The sequence below is a fragment of the Myxocyprinus asiaticus genome, chromosome 27, assembly GCF_019703515.2.
Source record: "Myxocyprinus asiaticus isolate MX2 ecotype Aquarium Trade chromosome 27, UBuf_Myxa_2, whole genome shotgun sequence".
NCBI lineage: Eukaryota > Metazoa > Chordata > Actinopteri > Cypriniformes > Catostomidae > Myxocyprinus > Myxocyprinus asiaticus.
The window spans coordinates 39,602,707-39,629,444 of NC_059370.1; the positions used below are offsets into that span (position 1 = coordinate 39,602,707).

At 39.7% G+C, this 26,738-nt stretch overlaps 1 protein-coding gene across 3 annotated transcripts in view; it reads right to left on the reverse strand.

The window, feature by feature from the left end:
- Positions 1-26,738, reverse strand: part of canx (calnexin) — a 37,350-nt gene that overhangs the window by 9,272 nt on the left and 1,340 nt on the right. Inside the window, exons 1-12 of one of the 3 annotated variants that reach the window (XM_051657536.1) lie at positions 19,696-19,739; positions 18,929-19,044; positions 18,261-18,455; positions 17,579-17,652; positions 16,944-17,002; positions 14,095-14,236; positions 12,783-12,864; positions 8,012-8,204; positions 6,271-6,460; positions 6,031-6,144; positions 3,020-3,176; positions 723-938 (exon numbers count right to left, since the gene is read on the reverse strand). In XM_051657536.1, coding sequence (XP_051513496.1) covers positions 723-938; positions 3,020-3,176; positions 6,031-6,144; positions 6,271-6,460; positions 8,012-8,204; positions 12,783-12,864; positions 14,095-14,236; positions 16,944-17,002; positions 17,579-17,652; positions 18,261-18,455; positions 18,929-18,937 — 1,431 coding nt within the window. In that variant the 5' untranslated portion in view covers positions 18,938-19,044; positions 19,696-19,739. Of the gene's footprint in view, positions 1-722; positions 939-3,019; positions 3,177-6,030; positions 6,145-6,270; positions 6,461-8,011; positions 8,205-12,782; positions 12,865-14,094; positions 14,237-16,943; positions 17,003-17,578; positions 17,653-18,260; positions 18,456-18,909; positions 19,045-19,695; positions 19,740-26,738 lie in introns of those variants that run through there. The other 2 variants (XM_051657539.1, XM_051657537.1) reach the window with 2 other exon arrangements.

A 26,738-nucleotide genomic window follows, 5' to 3' on the forward strand; every position in this document is an offset into this window, starting at 1 on the left:
AATCACCATGTGTGCTCACACACGCCAAGGGGTCTGTCCTTTCTCACACCAGATCTAAATGCTATGATGTGGTAAGTGCATCAATTATGACATGTGCGGCAGATAAATCACTAAAAAGATAAAGAAAAAAAGCATAATTCCACAATTGTCACTTGTGGCGGATTAGTCTTGTGTGCAGCTAGATTTCTGACCATCGACATAATGTCTGGTCCACATTAGTGGTTGACCAATATGGGTTTTTAATGGCCCACTTAGACAAGAAAAGACAGTCTGACCAACATAGAAAGTGACCAACACAGTTCACTTTTGTTGCATGATATTAGGGGCCAGTAAGTCTGAAATGGAAATAACTTTAAGAATACAAGTATGTGCTAATAAATGCCTAAAACTAAACTTTTTAATATATTTCAAGAACTTTGATGCCAAGAACCTCAGACGCTTTGCCAAATCCAATGACTTGTTCTTCCTTAAAAGCACTCATTGTAATAACTCAGTAACACAACTTTGTTTTATGGCAGACAGCGAAAAGCCAGACATTAGGCTTGCAATTTCTTGGCTTTTTTGTGCACCACATTTAACACACAGGACATGAACTGTCCACAGGGATGTTGTCTGATTCTGAGACTATTTGTCACTATTCTGTACCCTTTCATCTGTTTGTAAAAGCACACGATTGAAGGAAAGGTAGAGCAGAAGTAACAGATAAAGGAGATGTTTGATACCTCAGCGGCTCCCTCAGCTGCTTTCTTCAGACCCCAGCCATCTGTAGCCCACCGATCGGCCACGTTACGATCAGAAGTGATGAAGAAGTTGTCAAAGTAAATATCAGAGGACATGGACCAGAGCTCCAGACCCACGGCGCTGAATGCAGTCATACGGAACGGGTGGAGGTCTTCAAAGAAGTCTGGGTTAGGAATCTTCCTGGGTTTCCACACACCCTGAAAAAACAACACACACCATGACACTTCCAGTATTATTTAGCATGTCAATGTTTATTTACATTCAAATATGGTGCATTTGACATCAACTATGTCAAGTGTTATTGGTTCTTACGAGTCTCGTCATTGATGTGTAACCTGCCACACACGAATTGACTGAACATACTGGAATATTTGAAATGCAAGATTTTAGTTTTATATGTTCCAAATCTGCATGATTGTCTTTCTTCTGTGGAAAACAACGGATAGTATTAGGTAGAATGTTCAGAGTGATCTTTTTCATGATGTGGACTGAGGCTGTCAAGCTCAAATAATGACAAGCAATAAAAGCTATATCTGTAGAAGAGGGGGAAATTTTCAGCTAAAAAACGACTTAAATTTTGGTCTGTTCCCCATATAAAGCTCTAGTGTGGCTTCGGAAGATAACATAGCAAACAAGCTGTATAGACAACTTTGATGATACTTATATGGTGCTTTTTTTTGTCATTTTTGGAACTTGACAGACTACATTTACTTTCGCTGTATGGAAAAGAGTAGCACTGACATCCTGCTAAATATCTCCTTTTGTGTTCCACAGAAGAAAGGGTCAGATGGGGTTGGAACGACGTGAGTAAATGACAAATTTTTCATTATTTAGGTGAGCTGTCCCTTTAACCCAAGAGATACAGTCTGAATAATTGTTGTGTTACTAAATGCACTAAATTACGACAAAACTTTCGCTGACTATAAAGTAGGGTTGGGTATTGATACAGATTTCCTGATACAAAAACGATTCAGAAGCTCTCGATTCCGATTCGATTCATATGGGTATATTTCAGTAATAATATTCATTTTGTTAACATATGAAAGAAATTCTCTCCCAGATAATGCTGTTAAATATACAGGGGTCCGGGGGCCTGGGTATCTCAGTGAGTAAAGATGCTAACTACTACCCCTGGAGTTTCAAGTTCAAATCCAGGGCGTGCTGAGTGACTCCAGCCAGGTCTCCTAAGCAACCAAATTGGCCCGGTTGCTAGGGAGGGTAGAGTCACATGGGGTAACCTCCTCGTGGTCGCTATAATGTGTGGTTCTCGCTCTCGGTGGGTTGTGTGGTGAGTTGTGCGTGGATGCCGCAGAGAAGAGCATGAAGCCTCCACACACGCTATGTCTCCGCAGTAACGCGCTCAACAAGCCACGTGATAAGATGCGCGGATTGAAGGTCTCAGACGTGGAGGCAACTGAGATTCGTCCTCCGCCACCCGGATTGAGGCGAGTCACTACGCCACCACGAGGACTTAGAGCGCATTGGGAATTGGGCATTCCATATTGGGGAGAAAAAGGGCGAAAAAAAAAAAAAAATTATATATATATTTATTTATTTATTTATTATACACACACACACACACAGGGGGACATTCTAACTAGATACATTTCGAAAATATTAATTTTACAAATTTTATTTGTTTTTCACATTTTTCACATTACACATTTTAGCTTTTAGAAAATTTACAAATCCATGTATTCCATTAATAAATATATTATATTGCATTTATTACATTTTATTACATGTTTACTGTTTAATGCATAATTTACTATTATTACTATTTGCAAGTATTTACAATGATTTGTAGAACACAAGTTCTCAAGAAAACCAGCACTCATCTGTAAATGAACGAGAGAGGGCTCGAATGGCTTCTTTTCCTCATCAGTGGTAAACGACAAATGGATTGCGTGGATCTTGTCTTTAGACATACATTACAAGGAACGTGTCAAATCAAACTTCAACTCTCAACAAAGTGAAAGGATGCTAAATAACTTTGCAGTATACTACTGAATCACTGGAGAGTGAAATCTGAACATTAACCAGCCAGTGTCTTATCACAGACATTTTTTTAGTTACATAGCACGTAATTTGCTCTCATTCATGAGTGATTTACTCGCATTGTAGAGAGTTGCACATTAAGTAAAAGATTGATATTGGGATAACAATCGATCTCGAGATCAATCAAATGAAGATTGCGATGCATCGGAAAAATCAATATTTTTACCCAGTCCTACTACAAAGCTTTAAAGGATACCAAATGAGAAACATTAAAAGTTACCTGATAATTAGGGTTATCAATCATGGGTGGCTTCCACTTGCCCTTGTAGTTGGGGTTGTCAATCATTGGTCTCTGCCATGTACCACAGCCAGGGGCGGTCTCACAGGCAGGGTTTGGGATCTGAGGCGCCTCCCACTCACCATCCATATCCTCATCCCTGAGAGGAGGAACACCATATAGATACATAGAGTGCAGGTAGCAGTTTGTGAAGAAAAACCAGTGATGAAAGAGTAAGCATGCACACACAATGTCCCCTTCCCGTTTCTATTTCAGCTGCTCTCTTGGTCAGAACTATAATTAAGAAATTTAACCTAGAAAATCACCCCAGGAGTCTTATTTTCTTTATTAAAATCAGTTCAATCCTCCTCTGTGCAACCCATCGGAGCTCAGCCTTTTACAATAGATGATACAAAAGCACCTCATTTGCTTTAAAAGAATAGTTCACCCAAAAAAGAAAATTCTTTCATCATTTACTTGCCTTAATGCCATCCCAGATGCGTATGACTTTCTTTATCCTGCTGAACACAAAGATTTTTAGAAAAATATCTCAGCTATGTTGGTCCATACAATGTAAGTGAATGGTGGCCAGAACTTTGAAGCTCCAAAAAGCATATAAATTAATAAAAGTAATCCATAGAACTCCAGTGATTTAATCCATGTCTCTAGAAGCGATATGATAAGTGTGGGTGAGAAACAGATCAATATTTAAGTGCTTTTTTAGTTTAAACTCTCCTCCCTGTCCAGTAAGTGGCGATATACAAGAAGAATAGCAATCGCCAAAAACAAAAGAATGTGGAAGTGGAAGAAAAAGAGGACATTTATAGTAATAAGGACTTAAATACTGATCTGTGTCTCACCGACACCTTTCATATCATTCTGAACACATGGATTAAACCACTGGAGTCTTATGGACTGCAGTGCTGTGAAAAAGTAATCAACCCCTTCCTAATTTTTTCTGTTTTAGTGTGCTTTTCATATTAAATTGTTTTAGATCTTCAAACGAGCAGATCCTTTAATACAGGTAACATAAAACAAAGGCAACCGGAGTTAACACAAAATACAGTTTTCATATTATATATATATATATATATATTTTTTTTTTTTTACTGAAGCAAAAAAAGTTATCCAACACATATATCACCCATGTGAAAAACTAACAGCCCCCTTACAATTAATAGCTGGTTGTGCCACCCTTAGCATCAACAACTGCAACCAAACTCTTCTGATAACTGGAGATCAGTCTTTCACAATCTCAATCTGGTTCAAGTCAGGACTTTGACTAGGCCACTCCAAAACTTTAATTTTGCTTCTTTTGAGCCATTCAGAGGTAGACTTACTCCTGTACTTTGGATCATTGTCTTACTGCATAATCCAGTTGCGCTTGAGCTTCAACTCACAGAATGATGACCAGAAGTTCTCCTTTAGGATTTTCTGGTAGAGAGCAGAATTCATGTTTTTATTGCAAGTTGCCCTGGACCTGAAGCAGCACAGCATCCCCACACATCACACTACCACCACCATGCTTGACCGTAGTGATGTTCTTTTTGTGGAATTCTGTGTTTGATTTTCACCAGATGTAACGGGACCCCTGTCTTCCAAACAGTTCCACTTTCGACTCATCAGTCCACAGAACATTCTCCCAAAAGGTTTGAGGATCATCAAGGTGCTATTTGGCAAAATTCAGATGAGCCTTAATGTTATTCTGGGTTAGCAGTGGTTTTCACACTCTTCCATGGATGCCATTTTTGGCCAGTCTTTCTGATAGTGGAGTCATGAACAGTGACCTTCACTGATGCGAGAGAGGCCTGCAGTTCCTTGGAGGTTGTCCTTGACATTTTTGTGACTTCCTGGATGAGTCGTCGCTGTCCTCTTAAGAGGAAATTTGGAAGGTCGGCCACTTCTGGGAAGGTTCACTACTGTGCCAAATTGTCTCCATTTGGAGAATGGCTCTCACTGTGGTTCTTTGGAGCACCAGAGCCTTTGAAATATCTTAGTAGTTTGTAGCAAAAAGTTCTATTTAGGTGTTGATTTGATTGAACAGGGTTGGCAGTAATCAGGTCTGTGTGTGTCTAGTCCAGCTGAACCCCATTATGAATGCAGTTTCATAGATTTAAGGATTTAGTAATTAAGGGGGCAAATACTTTTTCACAAAGGCCCCGTTGGTATTGGATAATTTTTTTGCTTCAATAAATAACAATCTTTTAAAAACTGTATTTTGTGTTTACTCAGATTGCCTTTTTTTAAATAAAAAAAATAAAAATCTTAATTAGTGTTAAGCAGAAAAAAGCAAGACATCCACATCTGGGATGGCATAAGGGTGAGTAAATGATGAGAGAATTTTCATTTTTGGGTGAACTATTCATTTATTACCTTTGAGCAAGAATATTTCTTCCAAATTTTAAAATGCAGACTTCACCTAAATTAACAACTACAAAAACTCATGAATTCTACAGTTTATTTTTTGCTTCTATTTTTTTCATGCTTTTATTTTTTAAGGTCAAAGTCTGCTAGCAAAACTTGTCATTTCCATTGCTACATGTCACAAAACAAGTCCTCTAAAAGCATATTTTGTCTCTTTTCTTACAACTGAACTGTAATTAGAAAAAAATTACAATAAACTTGGCTTGACGAACCAATTGCGCCTTAAAAGCTAACATAATGATCTTAAATCAGCATTTACAACATTTAATTTCTGTAAAACATGACATTTTCAGATTAAACAGAATATTCAAGTACAGAGGGATTTGATTTTATCCACTAGGATTTGATTGGACCATGAAATGCAGGCAACGATTTTATTGATTAATAGTATTTTTATTACTTGTATTGCATCATCCGTAAAGATGAGTCATTTAAGAGGTAGAGAAAGCCATTACATTTTTATTATCGATTATGAAAAGACTCACTTCATTGGAATTGTGCTGCAAAAGACCAGAGACATGCTAAGAAAGTAAATAAGGTAAATTTGGACTTCATGTCGCCTTAAAATGAATATTTAAAAAATGCTTTACCAATCCTCTGGCTTGATGGCGTCAGGGTCGCTGATGTATTCTGGCTCATCGTCCAACCAGCCATCGGGTTTCACAGCGTCTTCATCAGGAATCTTAGCAGGAGCGTCTTCATCCCTGAAGAAGAGTTACAAATGCACCAAATGATGAGGAAGAGGGCTGATGAGATACATGGAAACTGACAGCAACTGTTTAATATGACAAAATCACACTCAATATATCACAAAGACACGCTCTGCTCACCAGTCCTCGGGTTTGACTGCGTCTGGGTCCTGGATCTTGGGTCTTTCGTCCCAGTCCTCGGGCTTGTGGTCGTCTGGATCTTCAATCTCAGCGGGTGGGTTGACAGGGGGAGTCACGTCATTCAACAGATTACCACTGTTCACAACAGTCTGATCGATCAGGATCTCAAAACTGTTGTCAGGGTTCAGCACTGCAGGAAGAACACATTGATGCATGTTAATAGTCGGTAAGAAAGATTACAGACTGGGGCGAAGGTTCATCTTCCGACAGGCCAACGACCCTAAGCACACAGCCAAGATAACAAAGGAGTGGCTCCGGGACAACTCTGTGAATGTCCTTGAGTGGCCCAGCCAGAGCCCAGACTTGAACCTGATTGAACATCTCTGGAGAGATCTGAAAATGGCTGTGCACTGACGCTCCCCATTCAACCTGATGGAGCTTGAGAGGTCCTGCAAAGAAGAATGGGAGAAACTGCCCAAAAATAGGTGTGCCAAGCTTGTAGCATCATACTCAAAAAGATTTGAGGCTGTAATTGGTGCCAAAGGTGCTTCAACAAAGTACTGAGCAAAGGCTGTGAATACTTATGTACGTGATTTTTTTTTGTTTTATATTTTTAATAAATTTGCAAAGATTTCAAACAAACTTCTTTCACGTTGTCATTATGGGGTATTGTTTGTAGAATTTTGAGGAAAATAATGAATTTAATCCATTTTGGAATAAGGCTGTAACATATCAAAATGTGGAAAAAGTGAAGCGCTGTGAATACTTTCCGGATGCACTGTATATATGTATATATAATTAGAGGTAGACCAATATAGCGGTTTTACCGATTAATCGGTGCCGATAGTTTTTTAGGAACTATTGCTTATTTGCAAAAAAACTATGCAGATAGTTGCCAATAGTTTTAATCTAGTGAATGTAGATAATAAAAAGATTAATTTGGTAAAATACTAAAATATAGAGGATTGTAACGAAGCCAAGCCTCCATTTCAAAATAAGTAATTGTATTCCGGGCTTGTTTACAGTTAAAAGTTCCATGTTATGCACCAAATCTTAATTTTTTTTTCTTGTTATTATTGGGAATTTGGTTGCACAATAAACTGCTCGTATTTTATTTATTTTGGACTCTTGTAGCCTCAATGTCTGTGCCCGTCCTAGTAAGGAAAGGCTTAGAAAGTTTAACATTCAATAAATTCTATAAATCCATTTTAAAAACTATCAGCTGATTAATCGGTTATAAGCCTTTTCCTCCACCTTAGTTATCAGTATCGGCAAAATCCACTATCAGTCGACCTCTAATATACAGTATATATATAATTTATATGTTAAACCACTTACCGTTGACTAACAAAAACATTAAACCTAACCTTAACAAAAAAAGGAAAACAACCAAAAAGTACCCTTTTTTTGGTTTTCGACATGTAGCTTGGTAATACCATGGTTCTCTGGATATGGACTACGGTAGTCTCATGTGATTGTGTAAAGTACATTAGTACATGAAGACAGTAATCATTTAGTACCATGCTATATATCAAAGTATCATGGCATTACCAACTATTTTCATAAATGTACGTGGTATTGCCACTGTCCTTTAAGGGTTCCATGTCCTATCTATCCTAGAACAAGCCAGGTTCACTTAAAAAGAATACACACTATATTCTACCACTATAATGACTGCATTTATTTGCAATAATCAAGGTTCTAATCAAGTGTATGACAGGAGGAGTAAATGTGTTGTTACCCAGTGTGTAGAGGTGGGTTTTCTTGTCGGTGTAGTACGTGCGGAGGTCTGCGTCGGGCTTCTTGGCATGTTTCTCCTCAAACTCTCCTGTTTTAGGGTTCTTGTGTCTGAAGATGAAGTGCAGTTTGTAATCCTCACCACACTTATCAGGCCCAAACATGATGCTGTATGGAGTCTTATCCACAAACTGCTCCTGTGAGGAGAGACACGGAGGAGGTGGTTTACATTTAAAAAGGACATTTCTGTTCAAGACAACACTTCATAACATTAACCCTTAAATGCATACCTCGGGTCTTTAGTGACCTGGGACCTCATTCCACCTTTACCTCATACATTTTTTATTTCTTTTTTGGAGTTATGCCCCAACTGCTTTAGTCTTCCTCAACTTTTCTCTTTTGAACAGTCTAACAATTAAAAAACATGCCAAAATTGCAAAAAAAGCAAAAACAAAAAAAAACAACAATTCTAATTGATTAATTACCAAAAGTGTATATGGTCTTTACCACTGATAATTAATATAGAACTGGACTGCTCATGATATCATATCAGTGAAGCCACTGTGCCCCCATATTGCTATGCCCAAACATTCCAATGTCCCTATTGACTTAAAGGTGTACTCAGTAATTCTAATCCAACACACTTTTTGTCAAAATCTGCAAATATCTCCTCACAGTCTGCTAGCTGTCCATTCTGTGGGTGGGCTAAAAAAAAATCTAGTATTTGTACACAGCCCTGGCTCTGTAAATGGGACAAAAACAAAGTGGATCCACAGAACACTACTCCAGCCAATCAGCAACATGGGGTGGTTCTTGCGCGTGCACAGGATGGGGGGTGGGGGCAGAGCGAGAGGGAAATTCATTAGAAGAGCGTCAGCAAATCTGGCTGATGCAAACTTTCTAAACTCCAAGGAGGACAAACAGCTGAGAAACAGACCAAGAGAAAAAGGTCAGATGAATAAACTAAAAAAGGAGGATTATGATAAGTTGAGGGCTAGGAGCCGCGTCAACATCGGCGAGGCTGTTCAACGGTGGAGAGACCTCTGAGAGGTAAAAGGCTTGAAGACAGATGCAGAAGTTCTCGATAGTTGGGTAACATAAATTTTGCTGTTTCACAGACTCATATATGCTGTTGTTGTGATGTTAGATTTAGTAGCAGGAGAGATGTGAGTGTCTGGAGCTGGTGTGTGTAAAACAGTCTCACGTGCATGAATTTGGGGGGGGGCGAAGCTTCAGAGGAGTACTGAAGGAAGGGGTGTGTTTGTTTTGGCAGTTGAGTTCGAATATCAACAGTGTTTCTCAGGAATCACTGAGTGCACCATTAATAGGAAATAATCTAATTTCAGCGAGTAAACATTAGTCATTCAATCACCGATTTTATATCTGAAATCTGCATGTACAGCCCTAAAACGCAAACGTCCCACACATGTATTTATTTATTTAAAGTGGGGAATTTTTCCTGTTTTTTGAAAGCCCGAGTGAATTTTTTATATCTGTATAAAACAGTATCCACCACTAACAAACATCATCAGTGAACAGATCAGCGGAATGTAAACCGGTTCACTGAAACTGAGGTAAGATACATTTTCAGACTTATTTATTGTGAACATCGAAGTGTTTGTTCAGAGTTACTTGTTTGATGTTTTCATCAAATAGTGCCTTTTTCTCGCAGTCACTTGAAAGAGAGCGTGCGCTCTCCCTCCCTCTATCACGTGCAGCGGGCGCGCAGAGAGTGAGGGAGACATGCAAAGCAAAGCTGGTTAAAATTAAACTGATACGCCAGGTTTAAAATGGCAAATGAACACTTATTTATGACATGTATCCGTGTATGACTACAGAGAGCACTTCAGTATTAAAACAAGCAAATCCCGGGCATTTAAGGCGATTTAGAAATCCCGGTCTGACTTTTTTAAAGTCCCTTTCAGGGGTAAGGAAGTATTGTCACCCCAAACAAGCAGATATTACAGCTTTTCCTACATATATTACAACTTGTGTAAGTTTTTCCCGCTTCCTTCGTTGATTGTTGTTGCACCAGTTGACTGCACTAATAGACTGAACACCGGGGCAGGTGGATGCTCTGACATTGCGATCCGCGCATATCTTCTCCCTCGTAACGAATATTATCCAAAACGAGCAAATTCAAAATTAAACACGACTGTCACTTGAGGGCGAAACACAGCTGTCATATCCACAGGTCAGAGACGGTGAAACGAGGGTGTTTTTTCGCCTGTCAGTCATTGACGCTCTATGAGAATTTGGGCATACCAAGATGGCCGCTCGAACACTTCCGGTGGTTTCAACTCCTGCTGGCAGTTTACCGTCTCAGTGGTCTTTAGTGACCCAAGATATGTTATAGCATCGCAATATATATTTCCACTTCTATAAATCATTTTTGTGATTATTTCAAATCTATTTAAATTTACTATCCCAGGATATATATTTCTTTATTACAACACAAATGAGTGACATATTCATAAAAATTACTACAACATCATGTCGATTTTCTGCGCAATGGTGGTGAATAATCAGTATCATGTGTATAACTCATGAACAGTATGATATGACTGTTGTTTTTTTGGGTGTACTACTGAAATTCTGTAGGTTGTACGTCTATTTAGCCTCACTGGCCCCACTTACACCTTGTATTAAGATGCGTTTTGGGTGATCCGATCACATTTGGTCAGCACTAAATACAGGTCTAAACGGGGTCTAAAACGTTTTGTGATCGGATCACAAAAACCACATCGGAATGTGGTCAAAAATGCATGCGACCAAAGCGCATTTGAGGTGTAAACGCTTATTCGTCCAGAATGTGTCCCGGACAGCAGTGAAGCGCCACCCCTCACCTGTCAATCAACCACTGCAAAAAAACAAAACAAAAACATTTAAAAATAGGAAATAACTGTCTGATCGGGAAATTAAAAAAGTGGATACATACACAAGCACGAGAACTTCACGGATCTTTCTCAGTGTGAACATGCAGGGACACTTATGAGAAGCACGAACATCTGAAGCTACTTTAATACAGATAATCCACTAAAATAATGAATAATTCTGCTTGAAATGTTGGGCCTGTGCTAAGTTTATATTTCACCTGCATCTGGGAGGAACAGCGTGCAGGTTTTGTTTGCACTCTCCTGGTCTTTTCTGAATTCATCATGGTGCAGTAACACACTGACATACTGATTGATGACGTATGTTGTCATGAAATCAGAGACCCTTCCCTTGAAATTCGATCACAAGTGGTCACAGGAGACACATTTAAGGGACCAGTAGTAAACAGCTATGTGTCTCACCGTACCCCATGTGATTGGATAACCTGAGACACATCTTAAAACCAGGTGGAAACGGGAATGTGGCAGGGCGAAGGGCGTGGCCGGGTCGTGATCCGCACACCTGGCCCCTAATTGGGCTGATTAGCCCGAGAGGGATAAGCCGTAGTAGAGTTCTCGCCGCTACCATCCACCCCAAAGGAGCAGCCGCGGCCATCCACCGGAGGACGGAGAAGCCTGGCCGCGGAGGAACGGCCGCCGACTGCGAGGGGAGGAGGGGCTCCCAACCAACCGCCTGGAGCGGTTACCGCTGCCAGGGGCGGGGGAGACCCCTACCGTCCACCAAAAACGCGGCGGGGCGTTCCATCCGCCAGGGGTCGTAGGACTGCCTCCGTTCCACCCAGGGAGGCGCGGCTGTCGTCCTCCTTCCCGGATTTAGGCACCAGTGTAACAGGGAAGAAGGAAAGGAGGAGGCAAGAACCGGCTTAACGATATAAATAATATTTAAATAATAAACTGAATCAAAAGATGAACACACACAGGTGTTGGACAGCTGTCCGTAACTCTCTCTCTGTCGCACTGCCGTCTCCAGTCGGCCTTTATCCCTCTCGGGCTAATCAGCCCAATTAGGGGCCGGGTGTGCGGAATCACGACCTGGCCCCGCCCTCCGCCCTGCCACAGGGGTCAATAAGGGCCTGACAAAATACGCACATCCTTGTATACCTTAAGTGTTTGGTGTAGCTCAATATGCATTTGAGAGCCAGTTGAGCCTCAGTTGAAAATTTCAGTGTGGAAGCAATGAATCCTGTTCTATATTTGTTGCATCATTTCTTTGATATATGAAAAATAAAACCTCAAAATATATCAGAATATATTTGATTCTATTATTTTCTAATTGTCTTAAATGCTTTGAAATTTTTACACTACATGGGCATTTTGTAGATCCATTTGTGATAGATATACATGCCGGGTCACAAAAGACCCGAGGTATGTAATAATATTTGATAATGATGTTTGACAAAATGCCCATGCATTTAAGGGTTAAAAGACTTTTGCTACAGAAGATACCATATTTAATTTGACAAAAACGAAAACAAGATTGGGAGGGATTCAATATGTTGTGCTGTTGTGTACCTGGTTGACTAAATCTTCATTTTGTTCCAAACCTGTACGGCTTTCTTTTCTCCATGGAACACAAAAGGAGATGTGGCGCAGTATGTTAGCCTCAGTCTCTATTCACTTTCATTGTCTGGCAATAAGATGCAATTAGAGTGAATGGTGATTGAGACCAAGATGTTGCCTAACATCTCCTTTTGTCTTCCATGCAGGAAAGAAAGTCCAATGGTTTTGGAACAACATGAGGGTGAGTAAATGATGACAATTTTCAACTATCCCTTCACACAGAAGTTTCCTGAAAATGTCAGGAATTTTCAGGGCAAACAACAGGAAATACTCGCCAGTGTGCCTGATAAAGCAGCACACTGAAAATGTGTGTAATCTTACCAATTCGAGGTCAGGGGTTTGTGACAGCAGTTTAACATAGGCTCCGCCACAGTCAATGCCAGTCTGAAAGTTCACCTCATACCTGCAGAAACATGACAGATGTCACGCCACAGGTAAATACAGAGATTATTACAATTATCTGACATTAATTGGTATTAATAATTTGAGTATGGGATTTCATTTTCATCTTAACAGTGTTAGAGACAAAGCTGAGCTTTCATTTATTCCCCCTCATGCCATCCCAGATGTATTTTACTTTCTTCTGTACAACACAAATTAAGATTTTTAGAAGAACAGCTCTGTAGGTCCATTTAATGCACGTGAGTTGTGGCCAGAACTTTGAAGCTCAAAAAGCACATAAAGGCAGCATAAAAGTAATATATAACTCCAGTGATTTAAATCCATGTCTTCAGAAGTGACATGATAGGTGTGGGTGAGAAACAGATAAATATTTAAGTCCTTTTTTAATATAAATAATCCTAACTGCCCAGTAGGTTGCGATATGCATGAACAATGTGAATCGCAAAAAAACAAAAGAAGAATGTGGAAGTGAAAGTGGAGATTTACAGTAAAAAAGGACTTAAATATTGATCTGTTTCTCACCTACACCTATCATATTGCTTCAGAAGATGGATTAAACCACTGGAGTCTTATTGATAAATTTTATGCTGCCTTTATGTACTTTTTGGAGCTTCAAAGTTTTGGCCACTATTCACTTACATTCAATGGACCAACAGAGCTCAGATATTCTTCTAAAACTCTGTGTTCTGCAGAAGAAAGAAATTCATCCACATCTGGGATGGCCTGAGGGTGAGTAAATGATGAGAGAATATTCATTTTTAGGTGAACTATCCCTTTAAAATGCAATATGCAATATTCAGGCAATGTCAATATGCAAGACTGGCTTACTGAACAAAAACAATGTCTAAAGTGGTTTGCTGGTCTTAGCTGGTTTAAGTTGGTCTAATGCAGTTAAGCTGGCCTGCCAGCTGACAAGTGCACAAAACTCCTCTTATAAAAAAAAAATTTAAAAAACAGACCAGCCTAACCAGCTTGGATAGGCTAGGAAACCAGCTAACCAGATATTTCTTGGTGAATTCAAACAATGAATTCATACTTGGTAAATTCAAACACATCTGAATTCAAGGAGTCACAATACGTGTTGTGTCACAGCTTTTGCATTATGGTTATACTTCACCATCTGATCCCTGACAAGTCAAGTCACTGGAGGAATGTGTGTAATATTTTAAACTAAATATTATATTTATTGCATCTAGACAGGCTCAAACAGAGAACAGGTATGTGTACTCACTGGACTATGAGGGGTTTGGTGTCAAAGGTGAAAGGACGCAGCAGGAGAGCAGAGATGGCGTGATGTTTGGCTTTGGATTTCAGCACAAGACCTTTATCACCTGGGAGTTTAGTGTCCTGCATCTCTTCCACCTCCCATTTACCTGAAGACAACACAGCAGAACTTCACAATCATTGCACACAATATCAGTTATTAACGTCCTTAGCATTTAGTTCTGTCAAGTCTCCAGTGTATAAATCTTATGAACACATGACCAGCAGTGCAAATAATACACACACACACAAATCAAGAAATGTCTTCTTATCAAAGTTTTCAATGTTTTGAATAATTAATTTCAAGAAATAATTATCAGCTTAAATAAACATGCATGACAAGAAGTCAAGTAGCTGTCCGAAATATCGTTCTGTTATGATTTTTTTTTACACACACACACACACACACACACACACACACACACACACACACACACACACACACACACAAATATACAGGTATGTGTGTATATATATATATATATATATATATATATATATATATATATATATATATATATATATATATATATATATATACACACACACACAGTGGTGTGAAAAAGTGTTTGCCCCCTTCCTGATTTCTTATTTTTTTGCATGTTTGTCACACTTAAATGTTTCAGATCATCAAACAAGTTTAAATATTAGTCAAAGATAACACAAGTAAACACAAAATGCAGTTTTTAAATGAAGGTTGTTATTATTAAGGGAAAACAAAATCCAAACCTACATGGCCCTACATGGACTAATTTCACCGATAACATACATTTTGGAGTTGACTAGTCTTAAAAGTAAGGAACCCTCAGAAAACGGTAAAAAGCTGTTATATCAGGAAAAACCCTGATATACAGTTTGCTCAGAAGTTTGCATACCCTTGGAGAATTGGTAATATATGTACCATTTTTAAAGAAAACATGAGTGAGCAGGCAAAACACATTTCTTTTATTTCTTATGGGATTCATTTTCAACTGTAGGTAATAACAGAATGGCACAATCATAAAACAAAACATGGCAACAAAGAAAAAAATGAAATGACCCCTGTTCAAAAGTCTGCATAACCTTAGTTCTTAATACTGTGTATTGCCCCCTTTAGCATCAATGACAGCGTGCAGTCTTTTGTAATAGTTGTCTACGAGGCCCCAAATTCTTGCAGGTGGTATAGCTGCCCATTCGTCTTGGCAAAATGCCTCCAGGTAATGCAGAGTTTTTGGTTGTCTTGCATGAACCGCACGTTTGAGATCTCCCCAGAGTGGCTCGATGATATTAAGGTCAGGAGACTGTGATGGCCACTCCAGAACCTTCACCTTTTTCTGCTGTAACCACTGGAGGGTCAACTTGGCCTTGTGCTTAGGGTCATTGTCGTGCTGGAAAGTCCAAGAGCATCCCATGCGCAGCTTTCGTGCAGAAGAATGCAAATTGTCTGCCAGTATTTTCTGATAACATGCTGCATTCATCTTGCCTCAATTTTCACAAGATTCCCCGTGCCTTTAGAGCTCACACACCCCCAAAACATCAGTGAGCCACCACCATGCTTCACAGTGGGGATGGTATTCTTTTCACTGTAGGCCTTGTTGACCCCTCTCCAAACATAGCACTTATGGTTGTGACCATAAAGCTCTATTTTGGTCTTGTCACTCCAAATTACAGTGTGCCAGAAGCTGTGAGGCGTGTCAAGGTGTTGTCGGGCATATTGTAACTGGGCTTTTTTGTGGCATTGGCGCAGTAAAGGCTTCTTTCTGGCAAATCGACCATGCAACTCATTTTTGTTCAAGTATTGTCGTACTGTGCTCCTAGAAACAACCACACCGTCTTTTTCCAGAGCAGCCTGTATTTCTCCTGAGGTTACCTGTGGGTTTTTCTTTGTATCCCGAACAATTCTTCTGGCAGTTGTGGCTGAAATCTTTCTTGGTCTACCTGACCTTGGCATCATGAGATCCCCGAATTTTCCACTTCTTAATAAGTGATTGAACAATACTGACTGGCATTTTCAAGGCTTTGGATATCTTTTTATATCCTTTTCCATCTTTATAAAGTTCCATGACCTTGTTACGCAGGTCTTTTGACAGTTCTTTTCTGCTCCCCATAGCTCAGTATCTAGCCTGCTCAGTGCATCCACGTGAGAGCTAATAAACTCATTAACTATTTATACACAGACACTAATTGCAATATAAAAAGCCACAGGTGTGGGAAATTAACCTTTAATTGCCATTTAAACCTGTGTGTGTCACCTTGTGTGTCTGTAACAAGGCCAAACATTCAAGGGTATGTAAACTTTTGATCAGGGCCATTTGGGTGATTTCTGTTATCATTATGATTTAAAAAGGAGCCAAACAACTATGTGATAATAAATGGCTACATATGATCACTATCCTTAAATAAAAGACAGTTTTTTTTGTCCATGATCAGTCATATTTTCAAAATCAATGCCAAAATTTCACAATTTCTGCCAGGGTATGCAAACTTTTGAGCACAACTTTATACATATTATATTTGTAACTGTTTAAATATAACTATAATTATATAATCATTCTATATAGAATTATTGTCATTTGAGAGGTTTTCTCAGTGAATATTTATATATGTGATTAAATGCGATTGTCATGTCATGACATTAATTCAATTAAAAATGTTAATTGATTGACAGCCCTATTATTAAGTAAAACTATTTATTTGCACCTTTTAAAAAGTGTTCACAAAGTGCTTTAAAGAAAACATAAAAACATAAATGTTACATATGTAGAATGAAAAGTAAAAATACAATTATAGAATAAAGATTTGTAATTTATCATTTATCTTGAGAAAACAAAAACTCACCATCATACTTGGCAATTTCCTCATCGATACTATCCTTCTTGGCCTGGGATAAAACCCATCTAGAGATGAAAACAAAAATAAAAACATTCAACAATCTTGGCAAAAAGGGGCCTGGGTAGCTCAGCGAGTATTGACGCTGACTACCACCCCTGGAGTCACAAGTTTGAATCCAGGGAGTGCTGAGTGACTCCAGCCAGGTCTCCTAAGCAACCAAATTGGCCCGGTTGCTAGGGAGGGTAGAGTCACACGGGGTAATCTCCTCGTGGTCGCTATAATGTGGTTCGCTCTCGGTGGGGCACGTGGCGAGTTGTGCGTGGATGCCGGAGAATAGCGTGGGCCTCCACACGCACTACATCTCCGTGGTAACACGCTCAACAAGCCACGTGATAAGATGCGTGGACTGACTGTCTCAGACGCGGAGGCAACTGAGATTCGTCCTCCGCCACCTGGATTGAGGCGAGTCACTACGCCACCACGAGGACCTAGAGCGCATTGGGAATTGGGCATTACAAATTGGGGAGAAAAAAACAATCTCAGCGAAATAAATTTCTTCATAAATCTCCAGGCCTTATCTCAAACTTAAGACCAATATTAATCTTTTGAATATATGCTGTGTGAGAGGGATGGTCTCTTACCCTTGAAGTGTGCCTTTATCAAATGACTCCGCAAAGTAGTGCTCTCCCATTGGCTCTGGAGCTTTATACGTGACCTGGAATAAAGATGTTTTGGGAAAATATTAACCCAATTATTTCAGTGAATCAATCTCTTTCAGAATAGCAAAATTTGTGAATTTGGAATACATTTTCGGCGGAGGGGAGTCATTATCAGTAAATAATGACTTTTATTTCGGACTGTTCCGCACATTAAGCTACTGAATAATTTCAAAGGAATTGAAATGTCTTGAGTCATATGGACTGCTTTTATGCTGTTTTTGATCATCTCTATGAACTGAAAAAAAAAAAAAAAAAAAAAAGCGGCTACTTTTGTGCTCTACAAAAGAAAGCCACATGGGTTTGAAATGACATGAGGGTGAGTAAATATACTTTAAGTGAAGAATCACTGAGAGCTGAATAAGTGGCACTGAGGTGGTATAAGCTGGTTTGTAGGTCAGTAGGTTAACAAAATCTCCAGCTAATCTGCTGCATAAATAAACACAACCAACCTCTGACACTGGATTCCAAAAAGGAAAATTCAGTCATCATTTACTCACCCTCATGTCATTCCAAACACATATGACTTACTTTCTTCTACAGAACACAAAAGGAGAAATTTAAAAGGATGTCCAGTTCATGGATTTCAAGCAGGAAATAGTCTTACAGTGGGTGTTGGTGGGGCTGTGGGGGCTTTTTGTTCCTCTTCCTCAACATCTTCCTCCGGTATGAAATCCGTAGCATCCTCCACATCCATTTCCATGTCGTCAGGTTCCTCCTGCGCCCTCACGTGACCCATGAGAGCGAGACACACACTCAGAGAGAACAGCGCCACACATAAACGGATCTTCAGCTCCATAGTCTACAGACACAAGAACAAACAAATGAATAAGGGGTGGGTCAGGATGGTCAACTATCTGTCTGACAACTAACTAGTCTGTTTGTGAGGTCAAATAGTGAGTGTTTAGAGTTTTTTCTTGTTTTTTTTTTTTTTTTAAAGGGATGAATTTAAAGATGAGACTTCAAACAGAAGGTTTAGGCATGCTGACAAACCAACGGACTAAAATATCCATTAAAAAAATATATTGAAAAAAACCATGTGATATTTAAACATCAATATTTTAACATCCATTCTACAAGTTTAAAAGCTTAACATTGTATGTGCTGGCATCTGCCCTAGACAGCACGGTCATAACAATGACTAGGAATGGTTGTCCTTTTGAGCACAAAAACAGTGGGGGACAAAGTAGGCTAAATGGGACTCAAGTCAAAAGATACCACTTCCATCATTTATGATCTAAATAAATACAACATACTGGCACCACCAAAACAAACCAGCAGCATGCAGTTTAACTGCCTGAGGTGTAGACAGTAGTGTAAACTGCAGCGTGTAGTTGCCACGCTGTGGTGTATGCACTGGACACATTGCCATCTCAGGGTATCCCAGACTCCTGTTGCCATAGCAATGAGAAGAAGCAGAGTTCTCCAGCATCAGCCTCTTATCTTTAATGAGATTTAACCCAATGAGATTACACACACACAACCTGTACACACAGACGTATTATAACGTGCACTTCACAAGAAAAAATATTTTTCTCTTTCCCAAAATTTTATCCAAATGTCATTTCAACTTTAGTATCAATTGTTGTTAAGGGGAAAGGCACTGAGAAAAATATTCTTATGGCCAATATTAACTCAATTTCAGTCTCAAAAACCCCTTGCTTTGTGAATCTCTTGCTCTCGATGTCTCTAGCATATGATTACCCTCATTAGAGCGCTCTTAGACCATTCTTGAGGGGTTTCCAGAGACCAAAAAAAATCATACACAGGCAACACATCAGGTCCAACACCCGTGTTTAAACACATACAGTACATTATACTGTTTATATATTATAAGTGTACACCACAGGCCATTGCGTTAATGAGCTTAACACACTTGGGATTAGCACGATTGGACCAGAGGTGCCAACAGATAGCAACACATCGCCACAGCAGCCAAACACAACAAGAATTACTCCCAGCAAACGACTTTCACTGAGCTCTATGCAAACAACGACAAACAAATAAACAATAATAAGTACCCCCTTCTAAACAAAACCTACCTTAGCACACGTTTATCTCCAGGATTTCCATTTAAAAGCATTTCATCTGAAAAGCATCACATTCAAATTATCTGCTAAATATCTTAAAAAGCTCATATTTACAAACATTCTGAATCATAAACGTCTCAAAGACATTTGCTGAATGTCTTGTTGACATCCGCGAGGAAACGCTTATAGATGCATCGCAGATGATCAAACAATTTGATCATCTTTCAGACGTAAACACACACACATCAAATAAATGTCTGGGTAACGTACGTGTACTATTAGGGTTTTAATAATATCTACTAAACATCTTAAAAAGATAAAAAAAACAAAAAACATTCTAAATCAAACGTTTTAAAGACATCTTATGTATGTCTTCCAGATGAAAACACATATCAAACAGACATCTTGGTGATGTACATGTGTTTTCAGAGACAGACCAATATTAAGCCAAACTGATAAGGCAATATTTGACCATTTTGTAAAAACTAAACAATGGTCAATAATCGTACCGGCTTGAATTACACTCTTGAAAATCCTAATTTTATTTGAAAAATATTTTATTTGTGAATAGTGGATGATTTGTAGCAAACCATTCAACACAAAGCTGCGCTGCATGTGAATATACGAACTTACAGCAAATTTGTGGAAAGGTTTGCAATGTTACGTTGTTTTTTTGTTAAATACAGTGTATCGGTTAAAAAATTGACTGACAGCCTTGGTAAAAATAACTCATTGAATTTTATTGTGCACGATATATCGGTGGCAAATGTATTTTTGACCAACAACTGGGAAAATGAAAATATTATCGCACCGATAGTGGAATTACCGTCGATAATTTGTAACGTTTTATTTGCTTGCAGCTCCTCTCCCTGGTCACAATTAGCTGGTAGCTCCAATTTAAATGCAAAGTTCAATTATTGTCTATCAGCCACAATGAGCGGTGATTTATTGGTTAACGATATTTGCCCAGAAATTCCATATCGGTGCATCCCTAAATTGAATACATTTTGAGTAAATATTCCATGAAATACTGTGTTTTTTAAATTTTTATTTCAGCAATTTTGTATACGTCTCACTTGGCCTCATTAAAATGCATTTTGTTAGGCCTATATTGTCTTTATATCGTTCATATGGCACCCCTCTCTACAGGTATCTTTATATCAGCTTTCTGAAAACCCATTTCGTTCAACCACTAATTCGCTCAAAAAATAGTTTGGCCTATTTTTAAGTGTGTAAAGTTAAACAAAATTAAAATATAATTTTTAAAATGCTTAGTTTTATATATAATATATATACACTATATTGCCAAAAGTATTCGCTCATCTGCCTTTAGACGCATATGAACTTAAGTGACATCCCATTCTTAATCCATAGGGTTTAATGTGACGTTGGCCCACCCTTTGCAGCTATAACAGCTTCAACTCTTCTGGGAAGGCTTTCCACAAGGTTTAGGAGTGTGTTTATGGGAATTTTTGACCATTCTTCCAGAAGCGCATTTGTGAGGTCAGACACTGATGTTGGACGAGAAGGCCTGGCTCGCAGTCTTCGCTCTAATTCATCCCAAAGGTGCTCTATCAGGTTGAGGTCAGGACTCTGTGCAGGCCAGTCAAGTTCTTCCATACCAGACTCGCTCATCCATGTCTTTATGGACCTTGCTTTGTGCACTGGTGCGCAGTCATGTTGGAACAGGAAGGGGCATCCCCAAACTGTTCCCACAAAGTTGGGAGCATGGAATTGTCCAAAATCTCTTGGTATGCTGAAGCATTCAGAGTTCCTTTCACTGGAACTAAGGGGCCAAGCCCAGCTCCTGAAAAACAACCCCACACCATAATCCCCCCTCCACCAAACTTCACAGTTGGCACAATGCAGTCAGACAAGTACCGTTCTCCTGGCAACCGCCAAACCCAGACTCGTCCATCAGATTGCCAGATGGAGAAGCTTGATTCGTCACTCCAGAGAATGCGTCTCCACTGCTCTAGAGTCCAGTGGCGGCGTGCTTTACACCACTGCATCCGACGCTTTGCATTGCACTTGGTGATGTATGGCTTGGATGCAGCTGCTCGGCCATGGAAACCCATTCCATGAAGCTCTCTACGCACTGTTCTTGAGCTAATCTGAAGGCCACATGAACTTTGGAGGTCTGTAGCGATTGACTCTGCAGAAAGTTGGCGACCTCTGCGCACTATGCGCCTCAGCATCCGCTGACCCCGCTCTGTCATTTTATGTGGCCTACCACTTCGTGGCTGAGTTGCTGTCATTCCCAATCGCTTCCACTTTGTTATAATACCACTGACAGTTGACTGTGGAATATTTAGTAGCGAGGAAATTTCACGACTGTTGCACAGGTGGCATCCTATCACAGTACCACGCTGGAATTCACTGAGCTCCTGAGAGCAGCCCATTCTTTCACAAATGTTTGTAGAAGCAGTCTGCATGCCTAGGTGCTTCATTTTATACACCTGTGGCCATGGAAGTGATTGGAACACCTGAATTCAATTATTTGGATGGGTGAGTGAATACTTTTGGCAATATAGTGTATATATATATAAAAATATAACTCAAATAAATTTGATATTCCGTTGGTGTGCTGCTGAACTATTGCATCAGTTCAGTAGAAACATGTTAGTAATACAAAAGTCATTGAGTTCAGACTAATTCAAGCATGGTGTTACATTAAAAGAAAAATTTAAACAGTATGTGGTATTTCTTCTCAGTGTACTCTGAGAAATTCACTTGAAGATGACATGACACTAGAGCTGAGGATCCCTGGGGGCTCCGTGAGGGCTTTGTGAGAATGTGTGTATAGACAGTATTATATTGGGATGAGGGTTCCAGAATACACCAATCCTGACCCATCTGTTGCTCCACTAATGGCACTTTTCCACTGCACGTTACGGTTCGACTCGACTCTGCTCTGGTCGCTTTACTTTTCTGAGCTTGCTTTTCCACTGCAGTTTAGTGCCGCCTCAACGTGTGTGGGATTATAGGCTGATCGTCATAGCTGCACCGCCTCTATTGCCGTGACATCATCTTAAACGCGACACAAACATTACTGACCATAAACAATAACACGACCGCTAGCTGTTAGCTTCTAGCTCATTGTGCTGCATAAAGCAGTTGTTGCATGGTGATTTTACACAAGTGTAATAGTTAAATTGGCCTGGTTGTTTTAGAAGCAAGCTTTCCAGTAGTTGGTCAACTAAATAAAGTGAAGCTTTCAAGCAGAATATAGAGTTAATGTAACAAAACGTACCATCCTCCATCGTGGACTCCAACAACGCCGAGTCCAGGGCACTCTCCCTCCCATTGCTCGCTGGTCTATTGCCATAGAAAACGTCCATTTGGTCAAACCACTTCCACTTTCTTCTGTTTGAACCACTCCGGCTGTTGTGGTCCTTGATGGTTCTGTAGTCACTTAAGTTTTTTTAACTTTTCCCTACACTGTTGGTAGGCCGGTGGTAGCCGTGTGCGGCCAACAGCTGAGACACTTCCTGAAAGACTTTTTCGTTTCGTTCGTCACTAACGAGAGGAACGTCTGCACCTCGTTTATTGACCACGGCGTGGTTTTGCGCACAGCCATTTCTTTTTACAATTCGAAAGTCGCGTGAACAAATGATATTGCTGTCGCTGTTGCTAACTTTAAAACTAGCAGGTTGATGTCCCGTGTCGCAAATCCAGTGACGCTGGTAGTGACGATTCTCTCTGACCAGTCAGTGATCTGCAGGGTTTTGACCTCACATTAAGTATCGGCTCGGCCCGCTTGGAACCTCGACTGAGGGGGTACTAAAAAACGTATCAGGTAACAGGTACTATCCACAGTGGAAATCCCCCAAAAAGCGAGCAGAGTCGAGTCGAGTTGAGCTGTACTGTGCAGTGGAAAAGCCCCATAACAGTCACCCTAATGCCCCTGATCATCTCCAGGGGTAAAGTGATTTCATACAACATACCAATACCAGCCCTTTTAATCAGCACTACATGGCTAATCTGCATTGAACATTAACATCAGAGCAAAAAAAAAAAAAAAGGTTCCATCTCACCACAGCACGCCAACACTGGTTAAATGGAGGCCATCACAAAACACTTGCGGAGGAAAACGGCATCAATCACAGATTAATCAATAGTGTGATAGTCACACAGATTGTTGCACACTGCCAGACAGACTGAATGGCATTTGGAAAGCTGGCGAGCTCTCACCTTGCAGCCGGCCCCTCAAAATATTGATACAACACTATTTTTATATTACGACCGGTATGTTATAAGAGCGATAAGTTATTCTATCAAACAAATGAGATGCTAGAAAAGCAGAACAGTCTGGTTCTGAAAGTAAAATCCCATTCATTTTTCCATAGGGGAACTGGTTTTTAATGATAACATTCAAACCTGTAAAGACAAATGTACTGTGAGCTCCGAGTGAGTTAATCGATGGTATATGCTTCTGTTGACAGCATTAACTGATGTTGTTTACTTAATTTTAATTTTAAGCCATACAGGTTTGGAACAACACAAAGGTGAGTAAATGGCAGAATTTTCATTTTCGGATAAACGAACCCTTTAAAGACGACAGGTGTCATGTTTTAGATGTTAAAAATATTTCCTTTGAATGATCATTAGAAGGTGTAGCATGTGTCATGAGTCGGGCTGGGTATTGATAAAGATTTCCCAATTCGCTTCACAAGTTCTCAATTCGATTCTGAATTCGATTCAAAATCAGTTCATATGGATATATTTCAGTTATAATGTCCCTTTTGCTTACATATGGAATTATTTACCAGCTAATGCCGTTAGTTACATGGGACATTTTCACTAGGTACATTATGAAATTATTAGTCCTCGTGGTGGTGTAGTGACTCGCCTCAATCCGGGTGGCGGAGGATGAATCTCAGTTGCCTCCGCGTCCGAGACAGTCAATCCGCACATCTTATCATGTGGCTTGTTGAGCGCGTTACCGCGGAGACGTAGCGCATGTGGACGCCCATGCTATTTTCCGTGGCATCCACGCGCAACTCACCACACGCCCCACTGAGAGCGAGAACCACATTATAGCGACCACGAGGAGTTTACCCCATGTGACTCTACCCTCCCTAGCAACCGGGCCAATTTGGTTGCTTAGGAGACCTGGCTAGAGTCACTCAGCACATCCTGGATTCAAACTCGCGACTCCAGGGGTGGTAGTCAGCGCCAATACTCGCTGAACTACCCAGACCCCCCTATATTATAAAATTATACATTTTTCTAACTATATTTTATTAGTTTTTCATAATTTTGGTCGCATTTTGCCTTTTTAATAACATATAATTTTTTGTTACATGTTTATTGTTTAATTGCATAAGAAGCATAAGTATATAAGTATTTACATTGATTTGTTGAACACGTGCTAAAACCGGTACTGTCTCTATATCAAAACCGGCATTTCTGTAAAGAGTGTCTGTAGATGAGTGCATGTTACCTAGGGAGGAGTCGAATGGCTTTTTCTCATCCGTGCTATGCATGACTAGAATTAAATGTTTACTTTTTGTTGTTTTTGAACAACAACTGATTGTAGAAAACAGAAAGGGTATTAAAAGAGACATTATTCAATGACAATGGGTCGTGTGGATCTTGTCTTTGGACACGCATTCCACGGAACAACTTTTACTCTCAACACACAGTGAAAGGATATCGCTGCTGAATCCTCCACCACTATACTGCACAATCACTGATGAGTGAAATCTATACATTTACAAACCAGTTGCCAAATAGATACATTTTAGCCGCATAGCGCAAATTTGAGTGATTTCCTCTTATTGTATTTCGCATTGATCTTGGGATTTCAGAATCGATATCAGATTCAGATGAAGATCGCCATGCATCGGAAAATCTAAATTTTTACCCACCCCTACTCATGAGGGCTAGAGGTGCTAGTATGCACAGAAGGTCAGGACTGTACCAACTCCATACTGCCTCCTTTAAAACAAACAACTGTGATTGAAAGAGAAAGACATTCAGCATGGCAGTGCTAACAGACAGCTAGCTGCTCTAAATTCAGTTTGGGGAGAGATCTGCTGTGCTGATTGAACATAGGTGATCCATCAGACCTGTGACAGCACATGTTGATGAAACGCACAGCCATGGACTCATCCTCCCTTATCAGCACATCTGATCAGCCTGTGTTGTGTTTAACACAAACACATGGGAGCCATAACTGGTCGATAACATTTTATTACACGGGTCTCAGTAATAATTCATTCTAATAGGCCAATTGCAGGTTTCTGCAGTCAACAATTTCTGTGTAATGCCCGCTGAACTGTATAATTGACCTTTGTCACAGGCAACCTACATAGCTTTGCTATGTATTCTTCATTCTTCTCACATAATACAATCATTTCAACTCAAATCAATATTCCCATTTAAATACTTGGTAAGTAGCCATATAAATAAATGAAATAAAAGTGCAACTTCAAGTGATTATTAATAAACCCTATAGGCCTAAGTGGGTTTGTGATAATAACTGGCTTTCTGTACATATTTCCTTACGTTTTAGTTATACATCACCCCAAACTGCTAGTTTAATGATTGCCCAGGGCAGGTAGTCATTATGTCAGACTTATCCTATCTGGTGTGGTTAAGCCACATTTGGTGGTCCCAGCAAGGCACAAATAGGGGTTAGTTCAATGAAGCAATGAATGGTGAATGCACACACTTCAAGAACACATGGCTAAGCCTCTTTACACTCAAATGCAACAGATCTGAAGTGGAGACGTTGGGGGAAGGCATCACAGATCTTCAACACACTATTTTGCCAGCCAAAAGTGCGCCAGTGAACTGCGACATGATGCCTCAAAGCAGAATACAGGCCATAAAAGTGAACAGATAAAAGCCTGTTGATAATTTTCCTAACCTAGTTTGTGAATATCCACAACTAGGCACACTGATAAATGTTTTAAGAGATAGTACACCCAGAAATGAAAATGATTTCATTGTTATGCCATGCAGAATTTTTCTTTTGTGTTCCATGGGTTTGGAACAACATGATGGTGAGTAAATAATAACAATTACCATTTGTGGGTTAACTATTC